Source organism: Oreochromis niloticus, linkage group LG1 (assembly GCF_001858045.2).
Source record: "Oreochromis niloticus isolate F11D_XX linkage group LG1, O_niloticus_UMD_NMBU, whole genome shotgun sequence".
Taxonomy (NCBI): Eukaryota; Metazoa; Chordata; class Actinopteri; order Cichliformes; family Cichlidae; genus Oreochromis; species Oreochromis niloticus.
The window spans coordinates 30,326,498-30,346,238 of record NC_031965.2 but is presented as its reverse complement, the minus strand read 5'-3'; the positions used below and the strand labels follow the sequence as shown (position 1 = coordinate 30,346,238).

General features: G+C 39.9%; 1 protein-coding gene and 1 long non-coding RNA gene across 4 annotated transcripts; both read left to right on the top strand.

Moving 5' to 3' along the window:
- Positions 1–1,481: 1,481 nt before the first annotated feature.
- LOC109202573 (uncharacterized) lies at positions 1,482–5,847 on the top strand. Its single transcript, XR_003220240.1, has 3 exons — positions 1,482–1,509; positions 3,007–3,132; positions 3,705–5,847. It is a non-coding gene; the product is annotated as an uncharacterized LOC109202573 (long non-coding RNA).
- A 4,830-nt stretch (positions 5,848–10,677) lies between these two features.
- irx6a (iroquois homeobox 6a) lies at positions 10,678–19,141 on the top strand. Of its 3 annotated transcripts, none has more exons than XM_005447641.4 (7): positions 10,680–14,333; positions 15,478–15,703; positions 16,441–16,550; positions 16,784–17,079; positions 17,214–17,855; positions 18,088–18,199; positions 18,567–19,141. In XM_005447641.4, exons 1-6 carry the CDS (start codon positions 14,320–14,322, stop codon positions 18,192–18,194), a joined length of 1,395 nt encoding a protein of 464 aa, XP_005447698.2. In that variant the 5' UTR covers positions 10,680–14,319; the 3' UTR covers positions 18,195–18,199; positions 18,567–19,141. The 3 variants fall into 3 exon arrangements, with proteins under 3 accessions (XP_013124061.2, XP_005447698.2, XP_005447697.2); XM_005447640.4 differs by having other exon boundaries at positions 10,681–14,333; positions 15,428–15,703; XM_013268607.3 differs by lacking the exon at positions 15,478–15,703 and having other exon boundaries at positions 10,678–14,333.
- The last annotated feature ends 600 nt before the right edge of the window (positions 19,142–19,741 follow it).

Genomic DNA, 19,741 nt, shown 5'->3' with positions numbered 1-19,741 from the left:
AGGTTTAATTTTCAACTCTACTGAGGAGTAGTGAGAGCGAAGTAGGAAGAGAGAGGAAAGAGCAGCAGGGGAATTAAAAAGAGAGACGGAGGGGGAGCGAAATACAGAGCTAGATATGAGATGAGGAAGGTTGATGGAGGTATATCAGATTCCCTAAAAACATTTTGACATTTTAAACCTAAGGCAGTTTGCAGGCAGTAAATAAAGGGAAGGGAATCAATAGCAGTCAGTGATAAGGGGATAAAGCAGCTAAATATGAAATACTGCCTAACAAAATGGTATGGATTTCCAATGGGGCCATGTGACACAAGCTGCTTTGAAATGCAAATAGTAACTTATGCACATTGTCCTTCTCAGGCCTTGCAACCTATTGATCGGCTAAAACAAATTCTATTGATCATTGAATATTTAATGGGGATAATTAAATCTCTCATGGAGGTACTTACACCCCATTTCCAGTTTTCATCTTCTTACTCGGGAGACCTGCCTTTGACTCACTAACGCTCTCAGGCTCTGTAAAGAACCACATGCAGCTAATTGCAATAAAACTGGATATTGAGTTCATGTTGAGAATGTTGTGTAGGTTGTTTCCTGTCAATCTGCATGTCCCAACAGGAGGAGAGCATGTCTGCTAAAAGTTTAAGGTGAAAATGACCTTGTAAAATTCTAAAGGATCTGGATAAGCAAATGTAGAACAATGTTCTTGTTGGTTGCAACATTTCAGTCAGTTAATGTACTAAGAATTATACACAACATGTAGTAAATTTTGGCAAGTAGGAAAATTAATGAAATAACTAAAGGTAGTGTTTGGCTTTTTGTTGGCTCACTGTCATGCTGGACTTCTGCACTATAAATACGTCTCCACAAAGATACAGAATAAAGGGTTTAGAAAGTGTCTGCAGAATGGAGTGCTTCTTCTTTTGGGGTCAGGTGGAGTAGATTTGGTGCAGATGTCATTCTAGTGTCACTGTGAGTTTGCTACACTGTGAATTTGCTTTTTTCATCTGTCTGTGAACAAAGTTTGATGTATATTGTTATGGTGTGGTGTTTCTTTCTTTTCAATTACTTGAGTCAGTGTCTGTTTAGTAGATAAAAATGATATCTGAATGCTGCTTCAAAGTATTCAACTACTCTTTTGGAGAAAAAAGTTTACATAATGTCACAGCTTTTTTTATTTGCCTGCATGGCTATAGAGTATTATCAGAAATATTTCTTCTTAATCTTGCGTGTTGTAAGTTTTATTGATCTTTGTCCAAATATTTTCCAAAATAGGACAGATTTTGAATGTGGCCTCAAACTTTAGACACCTCTGCATTTTTATATGTTACTATTTCTTGTGTGTTCACACCGAACGCGATAGACGCGAGCGCTCGCGTCCAAGAAAAATCCATCGCGCCTCAAAATTGCATCTTTCCACGCGCCTGGACCGGAAATGTGGGAGGAAGTTGTGCCAGATGTGTTGTGCTGCAGATGTCCTCTGAATAAACACATCATCTCGTTAGCGGAAAGGTATTTGTACATCAGTGGGAAAATAGCGGGACAGTAGGCGGGTTTGCTAGCTTTTGCACGGTTTCATCGGGTCAGTCTGAACTTTAAAAAGCAGAATGAATGACCTTACCAGGTTGCCCAGTCTCCTCACTAATGTGCCTCCAAGCTAGGTCCTTTTTATTCCTGTCTCGGTAGAAGTAGCAACCAGCATCATTTAGCTCTGGATGATTAGCCACGGCACTGATGAGCTTTTCCTCCATACTGAATGACGAATGAAGGGCTTTGGCTGGATCTGCCCCTTTGACCTAGTTACGGCCACGTCACCAGGCTCCTGATTGGTTGTCGCGGCGCGATTTGACGCTGGAGTTCAGATTTTCCAACTCGAGCGGTTGGCGCGATACGCGCGTGTGCACAAAATGCAACACACAATCTGACACGAGTGGTTTTCTTCGCGAGTCAAACGCGCCCCACGCGCTACACTGACGCGCGTTTCAGGCGTTTTGGCGTTTTCGCGACGCAAATCTGCTTCCGAATTTTCGCCGGACGCGCAATCGTGTGTCATCGCGCTCTTTCCATTGACTTTACATGTGAACCTGACACTCTGGCCGCCTCTATCGCGTTCGGTGTGAACGCACAGTTACAGTTCTGTTTTATCTTGTTTATTTAACTCCTTCAGTAAATACTAGTTCTACTGTATAAAAAGAGCGAATTTGTAATTTGGCCAAAATGCTCTGATTTCCTTGTGGTATACCTAACTTCCACCATTTATTCAGTGCAAGTATGTCTTCTGTACAAAAATGTACTGCGCATAGAAAACAGACGTTCTTCTGGTATGCATTGTGTTTTTCCAATAATAACAGAAAATGATACCAAACTCCAAATCTCTAAGACCACAATACATAGTTTTGTTTTAATGTCTATCTGCTGTTGAATAAACAAAGTTCAATGTGAAAAAAAAAATCCAGCTTTACAACAATTCACTCTATTATGTACTGGTTATACAAGAATGAAACTCAGGTATCAGCGGTATAGGAGTATGTTAACCATCTGTGGTTTTTATATTACAAAGCACAAAGTTTAATAAACATGATGGCAAGTTGTTGCTCAAGCTCTCAGGTGCTTTGTCTCTCTGCTTTTCAGGAGCCACAAGCTGTCCTCATACTGTTAGGCCACAAAAGAAATGTGTGAGAAAAAAAGTCTCCTTAATTGAGTGACATAATTTATTACATTAAAAGACTGGCAAACAGGAAAGGGTTGCTGTCAGGATAGCATTAGAGGGCAGCTCTCATTGCATGGGCCAGTGTTAAACAAAGTGCCAATCAATAGCCCTTTTATTAGTGACCACAATCAATGTACCACTGACTCAGTGAGCCAATTAACGTTATCGATCACAGACGAAAGAGAAGAAGTGAAGGGGACGAGGGCAAAGTATTGAGATAGCAAAGAAAATACAGGGGACGATTGGAGAGGATGAGCTGCAGTGCTTTCCTCAGGTCTTGTTTTCCTTCTCATCTGTAGGGAGGAGGAGGGGGAGGTTGGCTGTGGAGTGAGAAGACCAGATTCCCACCAAGTGAGAGGCCCCAGGGATCTGCAGCTGAAGACACCCTGACAGAAAGCAGAGGCCCCCATATCTCCCAGGAGGAAGTGAGTATGTGTGTGTCTGTGTAGTAGTGGCAAGGAGTGGAGTTCAGGGGAAGCTGCTGCCCACCCTATACACCCACACTTTCGTGCACATCATTTACTAGCACGGGGGGTGAGCTGTACTGGGAAAGCAGCACTACTTGTCTTCTCACCGTTGGTTCTGAATAGTAATGAGGTCACAGCACTCTAAGGTCTCTCTGCATGCTCAGCTCCAACTTACTCTCCAAGTGGGTGACCAGTGTGCATGTGTGGGCCTGTATGTGTGTGACCGGCTTGGGGATGTACATTACATAATTTCCCAAGGTCTCTGTATGACACAAAAACTGCACGTGACATTAACGGTCAGGGATGCTGAATTTGTCTGAACTGCCCACTCTTTATAAGGAACACTTAGGAATATGTTTACTCATGTAACAATATTTTTTTGTTTTTCTAATTACTCATGGATTCAGTCATCTTTACTCTATGTTATTCTCATAATTTGTGCACCAATAAGTTCACACCCTCACAATAGCACTGCTGATGTTCAAGTACCCCCTGTATTTTCATTTGGTCTCCTGTTCCCAACGAGAAAGGGGTCAGGAGGACATCTGCTTCATGTCAGCTGGCAGTATAGTACTTGTCTCAGGGGTTATCGGGCTCCCTCTATCAGGCTGTGGTTGGAACATGGACCTCTCCTTCCTGAAGGAAACCCTCCGAACCAGCGTGTCGACAGCTTGAGAAGGTGCGACGGAGAAAGAAAAGAGGAAAGTCTGGAAGGAAGACGACAGAGGCAAGGATGAGTAGGAGAGAAATACAGCAAATTACTGTGTTTTTTAGATATGGTAGGACCAACACCCTGTATTGTATTGTAGTTTACCCTACTAAATTTTTCCATGTTACTTTGCTGATATTATTAAATGGAAAGACCAACAGAATATTTATATTTAGACTTTAGATGCTGAAGAAAACTCTCAATTTTAATTGTTGGTTTCAATATATAAATAGAAAATGTGCACAATTATTGATATTATTTATCAACATATCTATTTATTTTTATATAATTATCTGATAAGTATTTGCGGAAGTCCCTCCATAATGATAAAAGTTCCACATGTTGTCTATTTATCTATAAGTCTGATCTAGTCAGCTCACAGGACAAAATCCATGAAAGTTTAATATCAAGCTTCCAACAATACTGGAAAATAATAAGGGAAAAATAAGCATAATCTCATATATCTTACAGCATAAGTAGACATTACTCTTGCATTAACAAATGGTGAGTTAAGGAGCTGTTAATAATGAAATGGCATATTATTTATTGTCCTTGCCATCACCTTTAAAAACCCATTAAATTTCAAAACATAACAAACTTAATATTTGTATTGTATTCGTCTAGTGATGAGTACAAAAACTGAAAGGCAGTACTTTAGCCTTTTAAGGATTTATTGATAGTCTATATGTCTACCATCAACTGGATTACATTATTGCTGACAAAGACGAGGATAAAGGTAAGCAGAGAGAGAGAGAAGTATACTGTACTCTGTATATCCCCTCTTTGTAAGTCAAAGTTTGCACTTCATCTGGACTGCTGTAGTGCCCCTGTGTGTATGCAGTGGTTGAAAATAAGTACAGAGACACAATAGTGGAAGAGAGAGTGAGAATGTTATATACAGTATAACAGTTGATGCCACACTGCCTACCAAGATTGCACTTAGACAAGATAGTTGAAGTAAAGTCAAGTACTTAAAGACCTTATAAGAGAAAAGAAGACAAAAGTAAGAGTGATTGAGAGAAAGAAGGAGAATGAGAAAAAGGCAATGCAGACAAGCTGCAGTACGTGAAAATACCGTTAGTGATGTGAAAGCTTCAGATGAAGTGGAGCGAAGTGAGCCCCAAAGCCAGGGCTAAGTGAGCAGATTAGAGGGACCGCACAGTGGTATCACTCTTCCACTGCATTTGCTGTCCTACTGGCAAAGGTCAAGCACGTACTACAGCCACACAGTCTGCAGTATGTACACACAGTCACTACAGATAAAAAAGTGTTAATGAAATAACATCATCAATTTGAGCCAATAAAAAGGCTCTTGCTTGAAACACACATGGCAATGTGGCATATTGTAAAGTTTGTAGTTTTATGCCACAATATGACAATGACCCCTTTAAACATTCTCAGCTCACATAGCTGCTTCTGCAAAACCAGGTATAAAATCTATGCTGTTATCAGCTCCAGTGCGTTTGCATTTTACAAACCAGAGTAAAAGTGTAGTCATAATGCCATTCTTATTATCTCAATTTCTGATACATGACATTATGAGGAAACAGATTATTATGAGAAACCAATTAAAATGGCATAAGAATCGAAAGGTTTCAATGCAAAATGTGTGTTGGCCCGTTTCTGACAAAATACTTGTAACTTGCCCAAGTTAAGACCTGATGAAAGACATTGCCATTTCTTTTAAATGTGTATAGTACTGTGTAGTTGAAAATTATTTTTGCTACATAACATAATGTCATATATTATTTTCTTCATTCAGTACATCCACGGTGTTAACAGAACAATTTTTGTTTCATCACTACATGATTGAAAAGTGCTAAAGAACCCAGCTGACCCCCAGCTACACAACCCTGGCTCAAGTTCCTTTTTCTTCAGTTTTATAGCTTCTATGCCTTGTTCTGGAGACAGTATGATCGGGTGCAAGAGGTTCCGTTACTTTTGTAATGTGTGAACTTTATAATAAAAAGCACAATGACAAAATGATATTGCAAATTATTTATTCTCATTTTTTGCTGCTGCTAGGTAAAGCTGTTGCTCTACTTTGTCACTGATGTACACTTCAATCTCTCTGTGTTCTTTCCCCTATTTAGCCTAGAGGTAGCACTGTATATTTACTCTCAACACCTTGGGGTGACATTACTGTGCTTGCTGCTGCTGCTGCTTGGAATTTAAGCTGCGCTCCCTACCAAAGAGCTGTGTTACAGCCCCCTTAGACACAGCCGGAGCCAATTTGTTTTCCCACAAGCAATGTAAACACAACACTTGTTGAAGGACCCTCATTCACCATATATTTAAAAGGAATGCCTTGTCGCCCCACCTTTGCCTCCTGCACCACTTTCTTTTCCATATTTTACTCCTTATCGTCCTCAGAATAAATAGCCTTGAAATAAGTAGAAGGCATGTCTACAATGTGGACATCCCAACTTCAAAATGTAAAACATCTTGAACTGAGCAGAGTAAGAGGATATAAAAGGAGTATAAAAAGGAGCCAAGTTATATTTCAAGGATACTGGCTCCTACTAAGACATGTCCAAGTTCATCCAGGAAAGGGGGGGGTCTGTGGAGATCTGATCCAATCTTCTTGCCTTCTCCAAAGTAAGCTTGACAATCAGCAAATCAGAAATTAGCCTTAACATCTTAAAATAGAAACATGAGTAGCTGTTTTTTTTCCCCCTTGTTTGCTGTAATATGATGACGCATTTGCGATGAGGCCAAGGTCAGGGTAGATTCAGCAACCATGTACAAACTATTTTACTTGACCAAGCGAAAAGGCTAATCAAAGGTATATGATTTCATCTTCTCCACAGTTAAAAGACTCGTTTGATGTTGGCAAGCATGTAACATCTGCTTTAAGTTGAGTGGAGTCAAGCTGGGGGTACCCCATTCTTTTTCCTTTCTTCTGCTCACAGAGCTTGAATTGGGACAGAAAACGAATCGGAATAACCACATGAGAATGCAAATCCAACTGATGAGGCTGAAACTGTAGGAAGCAAAAAGCATAACATCATACTGGATGATACTGGATTTTGGCTGTGTGAACTTATGTTTTCCACTAAATATAAACAGGATTTGATTTTCTCTGCTTTCTTATAACCTTAAGATTGAAACATGGAATATTTTGTGTAACTTTCAGATGCAATAAATTCACCAAGGAAAAAAAAGTCCTCAGTTATGGGTAGAACTACTTAAATTGTTCTTGTAGAAGTTCTTGTATTTATACTGCATCACACTGGGGGTTTCTGAAACACTGTTTGTCAAGACCACATTCAAAAGATTTCAGATTTTTGTCCACAAATGCAATAATACACATCATTAGCTCTGCGGCCTGACACACTGTGGTTGAAGACAAAGACAAATGCTACAGGAAAAAAAATATTTTAGCTGCATCTGGATTTAGTTGGGAGTCAACCACTGACTAAGCAGCAATTTAAGAAGAGAGGGCTCAAACAATTGAACTTTCATTGGTAAAACTGTGATTTCCACCTTCGCTCTTGCTGTGACTTGGGCATCCATGCAACCCACACAAAAATCGATCTGGTACCAGTTAGTGCTGAGTTGGCACACTTACCTGGGCATGAAATCAATCAGGCAGATTTTCATATACCTCTAGCAAAAGCAAAGGCTACTTGATTATGGTAACCAGCTGATTACTATGTCTCTTTGGCAAGCGGGGTAATCAAAACAAACACACACACACACGCACACACACATATCAATCAGTGTTTATCTGTACACTGTAATACAAGACTAATTCACCTCACTACACAGCTTTGCTCTTTGGCTTTAACCCTTCTATTGGTGTTTCATTGACCTATGGGAGTAAAATCAAAGAGGATATGTAAGGTTTACAGGAAGAGAGACATTTCCCTGCATTCCACTGGGCTTCTGAACTTCCAGCTGAACTACGAGCATGTGTTAAATGCAACACTGATGTTATCAAAATTGACACTGCTATGTTACAAGAGAAAAGAGAGCAGCTCAGCATTCTCCATCACCATACACCCACGTTTTATGCACGCACAGCCACTGAAAAGTTCACAGCCCTAACTCACTGCCAGGAACAGAAAAGAAAAATCCAAAACAATCTTTATTTTATTTTTTTTTATTCATAAAGAAGAGCAAATCTAACTGTCAGCTCAGTGAGGATTATTTCACCATGGCTGGCTCCCCAACTTCCCCTCCCGTAATCCACCCAAAAAACTCTTGGTGAAGCCTTTCAAAACAATTTATGCAAACAAACATCAAGCTCAGCTATTTGTATTGGCACCATTTTGCAGTAAACCAGACTGAACCAGGACCAGATGGGGCTGGGCCTTTTTAGTCTCCATGTGGTGCAACACTAGCTCAGCAGACACACTCAGCGAAGAGCTCTGTCTTCTGTACTGAGGAGTGTTTCAATATTTATACCACGTTTCATCACTTCCCCCACTTCTAGGTCTGTATATGTATATATGTGATGGATTACGGCACGGACAGATAAAACCATAATGAATATATTGCAGCCATTTTGCTATTGTATGGTAATATATTTTTTCACAAATTTTAATTGTTTCCATTGAATGCATCCTAACGCAGACCATGATTTATATGTGCTGGGCTTCTTCAACAACAAGATAATACAATAATGTTGAAATCAATTTAGACAAGATTCCCTGCTGAGGATGTATGGCCATACATGAGAGAAAAGATGCCAGTACATACCATGACTGGTCCAGCGCTGACAGCAGTGGCTGTACTGCGGCCGGTAATTGGACTGACAGTAATAGGAACTGTCTTTCAGTCTCCGTGGGCCCTAGCAATAGGCCACAATGCTGCTGTGGATTTAGCAGCTGCAGTCAGATGGAAACCATGTAACAGCAGTTTACCCTGTCTTCCCTTTTCTTCCTACATTTGAACGCTGACATGATCATTTATGAGTTGAGTGAATTTCATGGCCCTCGGGCCCTTGATTCCTGGTCATACGCCAACATGTGATTTTAGAAATACACGATTGTCAATGAGAAAATGAGCCCTCCATTCATCATTCCTGAAGAGCTTCTTTTTCTTTCCTTTTCTTCTTTTTTTGAAGATACATGTATTTACCCGACAGCAGCACTTTGCTGCTGCTGGCCCTCTGCCTTGAGGGAAGGTTCGGTTAGAAGTCAGCACCCATCTCAACGAAGACCACACATACACGAACATGGGCATGATAACAAGGTGTTAGCATAAACGTACTCCATATTATCAGTGGCTGAAGTGACGTTTTTGATCATGTCTATTTTCAAATTTCAAAGTTAATACACAAGAAAGCACAGATGTCGTATTGTTGCCATAGCATGCAGCAACATGGATACACAACACTTGCGAACAAGAGTTCACATGGACAAAGAGCCTAAGGCCTCCACATAAAAGCTGACACGAGGAAACATACACCATATGACTGACCTGCAGCCTGCTTGTATACTCAAACATGGACCTCCTGATACCATGTGGAGAAAATAGATACAAATTTTTCCCACTTATTCTCTGTCCTTCTCTCTCCCTCGCTCTCTGCCTATCTATCTCTCTCTCTCTTGCACACATCTACGCTCACACAAACTGTGTAACAAGGCTCTCTCTCCATAAGCAGTTATTTCCCAGAGTTACTGCCAGGACTCCCTCTCTCACTCAGTGACAAGCAACAAATCCCTGACACCACCACTGATGATAGCTTTACAGTAGAGCCTCAAGGGGACTCTGCCAGCCAGCACACACAAACAGCACACATGCCTGCATATCCACACACTCCTTCTCTCTCACTCACTCACATATTGCATCCCATGAGCCTCAGGGGCCTCTGAGACACAGGGCTCCCAACAAAAAATTTCAGAGGTTTTGTTTGACTTAAACATCTGAATACAAGCGATCAGCGTGGCAGTGGTACAAATGCAACACAAATTATGCTTGTCCATTCATGTACAGATTTAAATTTTTTTTTAAAAACCCAAACAACTGTATGTGTAATTATAGCCTCTCAAAATATATATTGTTTTTTAAACCCAAGGTACCAATCAAACTGTACCATACCACAGTGAGTGGCACTACTTATAGAGTAATCAACGTTGTACTGTCATCACATGCAATTATCCTTTTCTTCTCTAGACCAGATTGATTTATTGAGACAATTGTCATGATGTTACACTCACCCTATGCCGTTCTTTCTCTGTTTGATGAAGCTTTAATGACTCCCTGTGCACACTGTAATTACTCGTCAACCCTGGAGATGTTTGTTTTAGTGTTAACCGACCACTGCTGTGACCATATCCTCCATGGGTCTATTATTTCTCATTACAATATTTATTACTTTTCCATCCATTTGGGTAATTTAGCAATATTAATAATGGTTTTCATGGGGTACATTTGTGTGTATGCACTATATGTGTGTGTACGCAATAATTCCAGATCACAAGTGCCTTGGATTTATTGGCATATACCAATTTGGCTTTAATGAGATCACACACCTCCAGGTAGGTGCTGCTTCATCCTCTGCTTAACTCACGGTTCTTCCTCCATCTCTCTGTCTGTCTGCCCTTATTACCATTTCATACACCCCTCTACCTCCACCACTACAGCCCCCAACCCCTCCTCCATCCTTCTCCTCCTCATCTGATGAAAAACCAGAAAGGCTTTGTGTGGTTCATTAAGTCAGCATAGGAAATGTATTAAGTAGGAGAAGAGGGCTGGGAGCTATTGAGTGTTGACTTAACCTTTAGAGTTTTTTTTTTTTTTTTTTTTCCCAGTCGGTGATGCTTCTAATGGAGAATGCGTGCATTACTCAGTCTCATTAGTAACCACTTGGATCTGTCAGAACAAGATATAATGGAGCTTTGGGCTTGCTTATTGTTAAATAACGTGAGTGAATGAGCGTGAATGCCTTTGTCTGCTAGTAGTCAAATGTTCTATTATATGACCAGTCAGGTCAAATTGTATGTCTACAAATTGCAACTGCCAGACTGTTTCAAGAAGTGACTTTGTTTTTGTTGTTGTTTTGTTTTATTGATAAAAACATCTATATCTGGATGATGCATAAACCCGGTAAGCATTTTATTTATTCTGTACTATATTGGGAGTATTGGTTCTGTTGTTTCTTGTCCCTCCTGACTGTACTCCAGAATAGATTATGTCAATTTTAACGCCATCATTCTGGGTCTGAACTAAACCCAGTGCTTGTGGACAAGGACAGGGGATTGAACTTATAGACAGCTTACAAAGAAGCTGAAAAAAAAAACAACGGGTTTTTGATGTAAGAAGTTGGTATTATATCCCTAATATAGGGTTAATACTGATGACTACTGATGACTATAACAGCATTTTAACTGCTAAAAAACTCTTGTTACCATGTGACTGCTAGGTAATCCAGACAGAAGAGTATAAAGAAATGGCCCAACATTTGGTTGTCACACAATTTAGAAGGAAGGGCACTGTGGCCAGTCTGCCATTGCAATTAGCATTCATTTTGGCCTTATTCAATGAGATCTACACTGACTACTGGGCATGCATTATGCATGAGTCTGTCCATATGCACTAAGGCCATCATGCATGCCCTTGTAGAAATGCAATGACCACTGGCATGCAATTACATTTAACTTGTGCACATTCTCCTGTGTGCTCATTCTCCTTCAATGGTTGTACAGGCTAAAATTGTGCATTCTCCTTATATACATTGTGATATTCGTCAGTAGTGAGGTAAAAATGATACATTTTACAAATTGATAACATCTGTTAGTCAAATCCTTATAAGTGTCCAGTTAAAACTATCTACAAATAAAACCTGGTATTCAGGAGGGTTTTTTTTTTTTTCAGACAAACAGATGGCTTAAGTATTCTTTTAGAGCTGTAGTTTTCTGATCATTATAAAAATATATATATAAATATGGTTAGAGTAAGGAATATAAACAAGAGTCTGCAGGTAAGATTGCACTGCCTTCTGCTCTACTACAGACTAACTTGTATCCATTTTTAATTGCTTCCGCTATTCCTGATGATGACCGATTACAAATAAATACATTAAAATGATGGTGGTGGAGTAGCAACAACTTTTTTGGCTGCCTGTAGAAGTTGGGAAAACCTAACCTAATCTAACCTTCTAACATTTAATAAAACATTTCAAAACATCTGAAAATTGTACTGTCAAAAAGCTGAAATATGGCTGTTTTACATATCTCTGTAAAAGCAGGTTGTCTGGATCTATAAGCATTGCTCACTCATCTGATTCATACCTCACTGTTTCATCAAAATAATAAAACATTGTCATAATGGCCATTTCCTTTTTCTTCTTCCTCTGCAGTTTATCTTCTTTGTGTTTATGTCAAGAACGTAATGGAAATGGTGTTATGATATTGTGAAGTTCTCTAGGCTTTCTGTACGTATATATTTTTTTTTTTTTTTAAAAATTGTTCGTTTTGTTCCTTTTTCTGTGAATTTTGACTCAAGAGAAGAAAATGAACACAAGTGATCCTGTGAGATGATGCTGAATTTGATATAAATAATTATAAAATAAAATTTTGCAAAATATGATTTTAACAGGGGAAATAATAGCGGACTATGGTTTGTTATCCAATAAGTTTTTGCTGTAGCTTAGTGGCCTTTCAGAAGAAACAGGCACTTGTGTGGACAAAAGGCATCGTGTCTAAGACTTACTGTTGCCCGTGGGTGTTTAAAACGGCATTTCTCAAAGCCTGGACCGTGACAACTCCGACCATTTTATCTCTATGAAGAATCTCTAACGGGAGATCTTAATTTCCAGCACGTGGCTCTTTAGCGCCCCTTGGAGAGAAAGCCCGTAATCGCAGATGCGTCTCCTGGGGAGTCAAAGCCATTCATCAGCCAGGGAAATTAAAGGCACTGGAAAATTTGGCTCAAGGTATCAGTCGTGACAGCGGGAAACTTACACTTCTCTAGACAAGCAGAAATGGGCAGATCATATGACTCAGTTAGACCGATCACCTCTGTCACTGCCAACGCAAAAGTGGTGAGTGTAGAAGAGAAATAAACAGATCTCTTACCTACCGGTAACATCTCAACACACGAAAAGAGGGTAAAGCTTGTTTATGTTTATGGGAGAGAGTGAGACAACTGGTAATGGCTGAGCTCCTAATCTAATAAGGCTTAAAATTATTTCTAGTTTCATTCACTGTGAGGCAGCATCATTCCTTACCCATCTTTCAAGTGAGCATCATTCAATTAAAATGCAATTCTCGTCGCCCCCATGCACGGATATTTAATTAGACTGGGGAGCACGGCTTCCAATGTCTTTTTTTCTAGCATAGCTCTTCGGATTTCACCTCTAAGGCATATTTTCACTCTGTTACTCGTTGGTTAAACAAGGGCATGTATCCATTTGTTAATTGATACAATTACGCATTACGCGTAATGGTCACGTAGGTCTCCAGGCGCGCATCAATCACTGGTCTATTGACCTGCCAAAAACCCCTCTAACCGTTCCTACTGGGACTGCCCCTCTCTCTAATAGAGAAAGATAGAAACATCATCGTCATTAACTCTGGGATGGACCTCTGGCCAAAGAGCCACAAGCGAACAAAGGTCGAGATAAAAAAAAAAAAAGAAAAAGTATTAGAGGTCCAGCCATCTATAGCTGTGATACACTGTAAATAATACAAACCGTTTTAGGTATCAGTTTTATCTAAGCAGACAATAGTGCAGACTTTTCTAGTTTAGGCAACATGTGTTATTTCTATTTGTCTAGATAAAGTGAAAAAGTAATGAAATATCTCACAAGACACCCTAAACATCCCCAGTGTTTCTCTCTCTCTCTCTCTTTTCTAGTTTATTTAACTTCACAAAGGGTTTCCATATTGCATTGTTACAATTCAATAATAATGAACAGTGGTGCAATTTTCCGAGACTTTACCTCAGAAAATCGGTAAAGAATTCTATTACAAAAGCGGAACAAGGCTGTGTACAGTGCACCTTAAGAAAACCCTGTGTTGGACGTGATTGGCAAAGACATTATTCTATCCTTGGTACCCTGCCGTTCCGGGATTACAGTGACGTCACGCTGATACCCTTGCATGGATGAATGCTAAAGAACTATAGAGCCACAAATAATAGCACAAGCAGAGTCCATATCTTGGAAGACTTACGTTATCCTTTAAGCCTCCTTCAGCTAACACAACAACAATTTTTTTTTGCACTTAATGACGCTTAATTTCATTTCTTATTGGGTCCTTGGGGGGATTATTCATTCATATAAAACAATCTGCAGCTGGTGTCAGCCTAAAGTCTCCCTCCTATGAGTGAAGTCATCTATTATTGAGCGAAAGGCCGTGCGTGGAAATGTGTGTAAGACGGTGGATTTGAAGTAGAATTGGTTGCAATCGATCAAGGGTGAAGAATATTCCTGATGGTAACAAAAGAAGCAGCTATGTCTTTCTCGCAATTTGGATATCCCTACAATGCAACTTCACAGGTAAGACACTTTTCTTTCCATTTACCCTAAATATAGTGTATACAGAAACAAGACTAAATTCATATTTTTCCTTTATTTCACCAATAAGAAGGCTTTTACTTTTGTGAGAAACATAAACGAAAGAGTGACTGCTTTGACAGTATTGACAGCTATTTTCGCGTGGAGCTTTTGTTGTTGAACCGAATATCGATATACACACACCCGTGTCCAATTACACTGAATTATGAATGAACTCACGTGTTTTTCTGATGACAATAGAGATGAATGTCACCTATCGCACACTACGAGGTGTAATTGGGCTGTTAAGCATGCTGTACACATAAGCAAACTTTCTGATGGAGTTGTTTTGACATGTAAGATTGCTGAGTATTTTCAAAGGCTTAAATCTTTATTAAAGCGCTTTATTTGCCTTTTTAATAAATTCTTATTGCTCCAAATGACAAGTTCGAAGAAGTTCAGGTCGATGAGGGGACAGAAGTTACTCTCCTGAAAAAGTTATCAGACAACTTCTCCGAGGACAACATTTTGACTTTTGGTAGAATGTAAACGTCAGATCGTTGCATTTAACATTGAAATGGGGACTTTGCAATTGCATTTTGTTTTTTCTATACGGAAACATTTTTTTTTTTAATTCGGTCATAAAATGAAGCAGGTCACTTTTTCTTGTTCATCTTCTTATCCGAAAACAAGCATGCATGTCTTTTACATTCGCATGCAGTTTAAAGTAGTGAATTAAAACTGTTATTAAATTGTGGGGAGAAAAAAAGAAGACAATGACATTTTATATCTTATCGTTTTATTTTTCCCTGCGACCTACTTTCTATCATTTCACGGATTCTCTGAAAAGTGACTTACCTTGAATTAAGGCAGGTCACAAGTTAAGGCAATGACACCTGAATCGTGATCATTCAAAAACAGCAAACGAAATCAGCTCACATTTACCGGTTGCTTTAAGATTTTAAGACACTAAAGCAACTAGACTAAGGCTAAGATTTTTGCAGAGCATAGCCCAGCCACTTCAGAGTTGTCACAGACATCCACATGAGAGATGAAACAGCCAGTGACCATGTCTATCCACAATTCTCTTCATGCAGTTTTTCGTGTCGGCAAACCCCAGTACGACTTGCTGCGATTCGATTTCCAGGTCGGTCTCTGACGGGACAGGCAGCTCCCAGACTGCCGCTGCCGCCGCCGCTGCCTCCTTTTGCTGCCCGTCCTACGAGAACCGGCTTTTGGCAAGCAGCCGGACGGAGCTCAACGCAGCGCTGGGGATGTACAGCTCTCCCTACGCCGCAGCGGCCGCAGCCAGCCAGAACTATGCCAACTACTTCCCCTACAGCACCGACCCATCCGCTATCTACTCCACTCTGGTGGGCTCATTTGATGCGCAAAAGGGGGAGGGGGGGTCTCAGGCTGATCGATCAGCTAGGTTTATCAATTTATCTCACACTGCAAACATATCTGTCTCGATAAGTCTTTTAATCCAACGGCAGCTCTTATCGCACTTCCCCTTCAAAGCAACAAAAGAACGTGGAAAAAGAGACAGGTGAACGAGTAAAAGAGTCAAAAATGACTGATTTGAACCAAATTTGCGGTTAATTTAAAGTTAAACCCCTTTTTTGTGTTTTGTTTTAAAATACTGCCACTAGTTTCTGTAATTTTGGGGGTGGGGGGCATCAGATTCTTCTATTACTAGAGCAAATTGTTTACTTAAAAAAAAGTAGGAGTTTGAGTTGTTGCAGTGCAGCTGAAACTTTCCTTTCTATTTCCGTCTATATTTTAAAAACCAAAATTAATTAAGGTTGACTGTCTAAAACAATATTGAACTAATATTATTAAAACATATTAACAACACATGTTTTTGGACATCACATCATACTTCAAACACAATGAAAATACATATGTGACAAATACATATGTGTCATGTCTGGGAAATCTTTTCTGCCTCTAATAACTCATAGTTTGAATCATTTGCTTGTTATTTATTAGCATGGAACTAAGATACTTTATACATGAAATAACTTTCAAATATCTTCAGAATGCTAACATATTTAAACTAAACTTTCAGAATGTTTATAATGTATAACAACTGCCTTCTCTTTTACAGAATCCACAGTATGACATTAAGGACAGCACAGGCACTTTACACTCTGGCATTACTCAGACTGCTGCGTACTATCCTTATGATCACTCACTGGGACAGTATCAATACGACAGGTAAGTTTTACATCATTAAAAACAACCATTCACTGGTGACACATTTGGATCTGAGGTCTGACTCTAACTCTATAGTGGAACCTGGATCTGGTGAAACTGTATACATTTCAAACAACAGAGAGTAACAATATAGGATACCTGAATTAGTAGTCTACTATATAATTTACCAACTGCACTAATGATGACTCTTTCCCTGGCTGAATGCGTGTGTGTGTATGTGTGTGTGTTTCCAGGTACGGGACAGTAGATTTTAATGGCACAGCCAGAAGAAAGAACGCTACACGTGAAACCACCAGCACTCTGAAAACATGGTTGTATGAGCACCGCAAAAACCCCTACCCCACCAAGGGGGAGAAGATCATGTTGGCCATCATCACCAAAATGACACTCACTCAAGTATCCACCTGGTTCGCCAATGCCAGGAGAAGGCTTAAAAAGGAAAACAAGATGACCTGGTCACCAAAGAATAAGGCGAATGATGACAGAAAGGATGACCTTAACAAGAGTGAGCAAGACGGTGTTACCAAAGGTAATGATTTGCATTTTTTTTTTCTTGTTGGTAAAAATGGTTTTCAAAGTTTAAAAATTATTTAATTGAATGTATTTATTATTTTTCCATGACAAACAGCATATTAAGAAAATAAAATCTGTTCTTTCATGTAGATTCTAATGATTGCAAGGATGAAAAGGATTTACATCTGAGTGATCTGGAGGATATGGATGACGATGACTGTGACAAGCTGGACAGTGACTGTGAAAAGGTGGCATCGGATGAGCATGACCTCCAGAGGACCATGGCAGGATCTGGAGCGCCTCAAAAAAGAGACTGCAGCTCCGAACTACACCTGAGTTTAACTAACAGCTTTCACTCTTTCCCTTGTGCCATCAAGAATGTCACCACCCTTCCTCCTCTCCCGGCTGACTTCCTGGATCCTGTAGTGTCCAAAGCACCCTCCTCAACGAGCCCAGCCACAGGAACTGTGTCCCTGTCGCACTATGAAGCTTCAGATAAGCCACGGATTTGGTCTCTGGCTCGGACGGCAGCTTCGGGGGTCATTCTGAGCCCTCAGCAGCATCTCTGGACTACAGATGCTGACCAGGCCACTACAGGCACCATCCTCATGGCAGGCATTAGAGGCCTTCATGAATCTAGCAGTGTCACCAATGTTGAGAGCCCCTTTTCAGAGGGCTCGTCCTTGCACTCAAAGGTCTATGGCACTAGCAGCTATGGTCCCAAGAGCCTCCAACTTCACTGTTCATCCTATGCTGCACTCCCAGACACATGTCAGTACTCCACCATTGAAGGTATGTCTGTCTTTTACCTGCTGAGTTTCACATAACAGATAACATCGATGTTTGTCTTTTCATAATGAGCCACAAGCATACTGTTTTAAACACATCAATGGACACAAATAAAGCAAAACTTTCCATTTTTGTGTTCACAAACGCAATTTATGAGTTACAAAGTGGTGAGGGACTTTCTGCCAACTTGTGCTTGAAGTAGGCTTCTTAGATTTGTTTTCACTTGGGTGTGCAGGATTCTCCAGTGGCAAAGCAGAGACACAGTCATCTGACCTCAGTGAAACCTGTGGGACCGTGCAGGATGACAAGGTCACTGCATTCAGACCAGTGATGAAGAGGTGAAGCAGGTGAGAGTCTGCACTGAAGTGGAAAAAAATCAGAGAAGTCATGACACACACATACAGCTTTTCACACACAAAGACAAGAGGCAAGGAAAAACATCAAACACTCACAGATAAACAAACAGAAAGCACTTACTCTTTCTCTTTTTGTTTATATGTTGCTTATTTTTTTAATTTTATATTTTCTATCAGATTTGCAGATGGGCATTAGAGGATAATAATGTGCATAGTGTCAAATATCATTTATAAACTCAGTCAAAAGTATTTCAGTTCTTCTTATGCTCAACTTCTCTTTGGAAATATTTCATACTATAAAGTTTTTTTTCTTTCTATTTTGAGCGTTTATTTCAATCCCTGCTGTTCTTCCTCCTAGATCGCTGGAAATATACCACAGTAACTATTGGGACATTTATTATGCACTAAATGACACACCGGCCAACTAGCGGCCTCAGTATGACACATGGGAACTACCTGGCGCTGCTGCAGTGTGAGCTGTCAAACTGTGGACGTGGCTATCATTTTGCACAACATTGTTTTTATGGTGTTAAAGACTTTATGCAAAAAATCTAGATGCAAATGTGTGAGACTGGCCGAATAAAAAAAACGGCCGAATTTGTGTATGGCAATCGTGTAGTGTAGCAAACTTATTTATTTCTTTACGTATTTATTATTTTGTTATGTCGTCTGTTGGCTAATTATTTAACGTGTTTATTGGTTGACTTTGTATCTCTTTTGAATATTTTGTTACACGTTTTTCAGTTTTCTGTGGCTTCGTGTCATTTTGCCAGATGTAAAAAGAGAAAAGCTTGTCGGACTCAAAGCTGGCTATGAACGACTGGATCCGCTGTGGACTTGGAAATATGTTTTGTCCCTGTGTTAAAATGTGAGCTTCTCCTGTGTTTGCCATTCATGACATCTTTTCTAACAATACATTTTTTTCCCAAGAGCTTTCGTTTTCTGTGCCGTGATTATTTATACAGCTTAACATCCAATCAGGCAATTAAAAAACATTTGCGTATGCGGGTTTGATCAAAGTTTATCATCTTGACTCGATGTATAAAGCCGCTGCGCTGATGGAAGGTCATAATTCAGAGGAGGACGTGAGTGAAATCCACAAGTTGTGGAAGAAAGGGGACATCATCTCTCTATTGTCAGCATCTAATCAGAAGTGGCATCAAACACTTTGTTACTGTTCAGGCTAAGCAACGAGGGAGGAACATAGAATGAATGCTGCTTTGTCCCTTGTATAGCGAGCCTCTGCACTAACTTACCATTGTGTTAATTAAAAGGTCATTTGTAGGATCAAACCCGGCAGAGAAATTCACATGGTCCCTCAAAGTCCCTTTGATTTGGATGTTTTGCCTATAGACCGTCTCGTTATGGCTTAACTCTTCTGCCTCTTGTACAGACAGCGGTATTAAGATGATCACTGTAGTGTATGATCCGTGTTGACGGTCGAAAAAAGTTTTTTGTTTTTTTTAATCTTCCTATTTCAAACTTTTAAAATCAAATACTTCTGTAGCAAAAGACGTAAGGTGCTGTGCGTAT

Coding starts and splice junctions, on each gene's coding strand:
- irx6a (XM_005447640.4), top strand. CDS start 14,268: ATGGTAACAAAAGAAGCAGCTATGTCTTTCTCGCAATTTGGATATCCC. Junction 15,704..16,440: donor CCGCTATCTACTCCACTCTG/GTGGGCTCATTT, acceptor TCTCTTTTACAG/AATCCACAGTATGACATTAA. Junction 17,080..17,213: donor GCAAGACGGTGTTACCAAAG/GTAATGATTTGC, acceptor TCTTTCATGTAG/ATTCTAATGATTGCAAGGAT.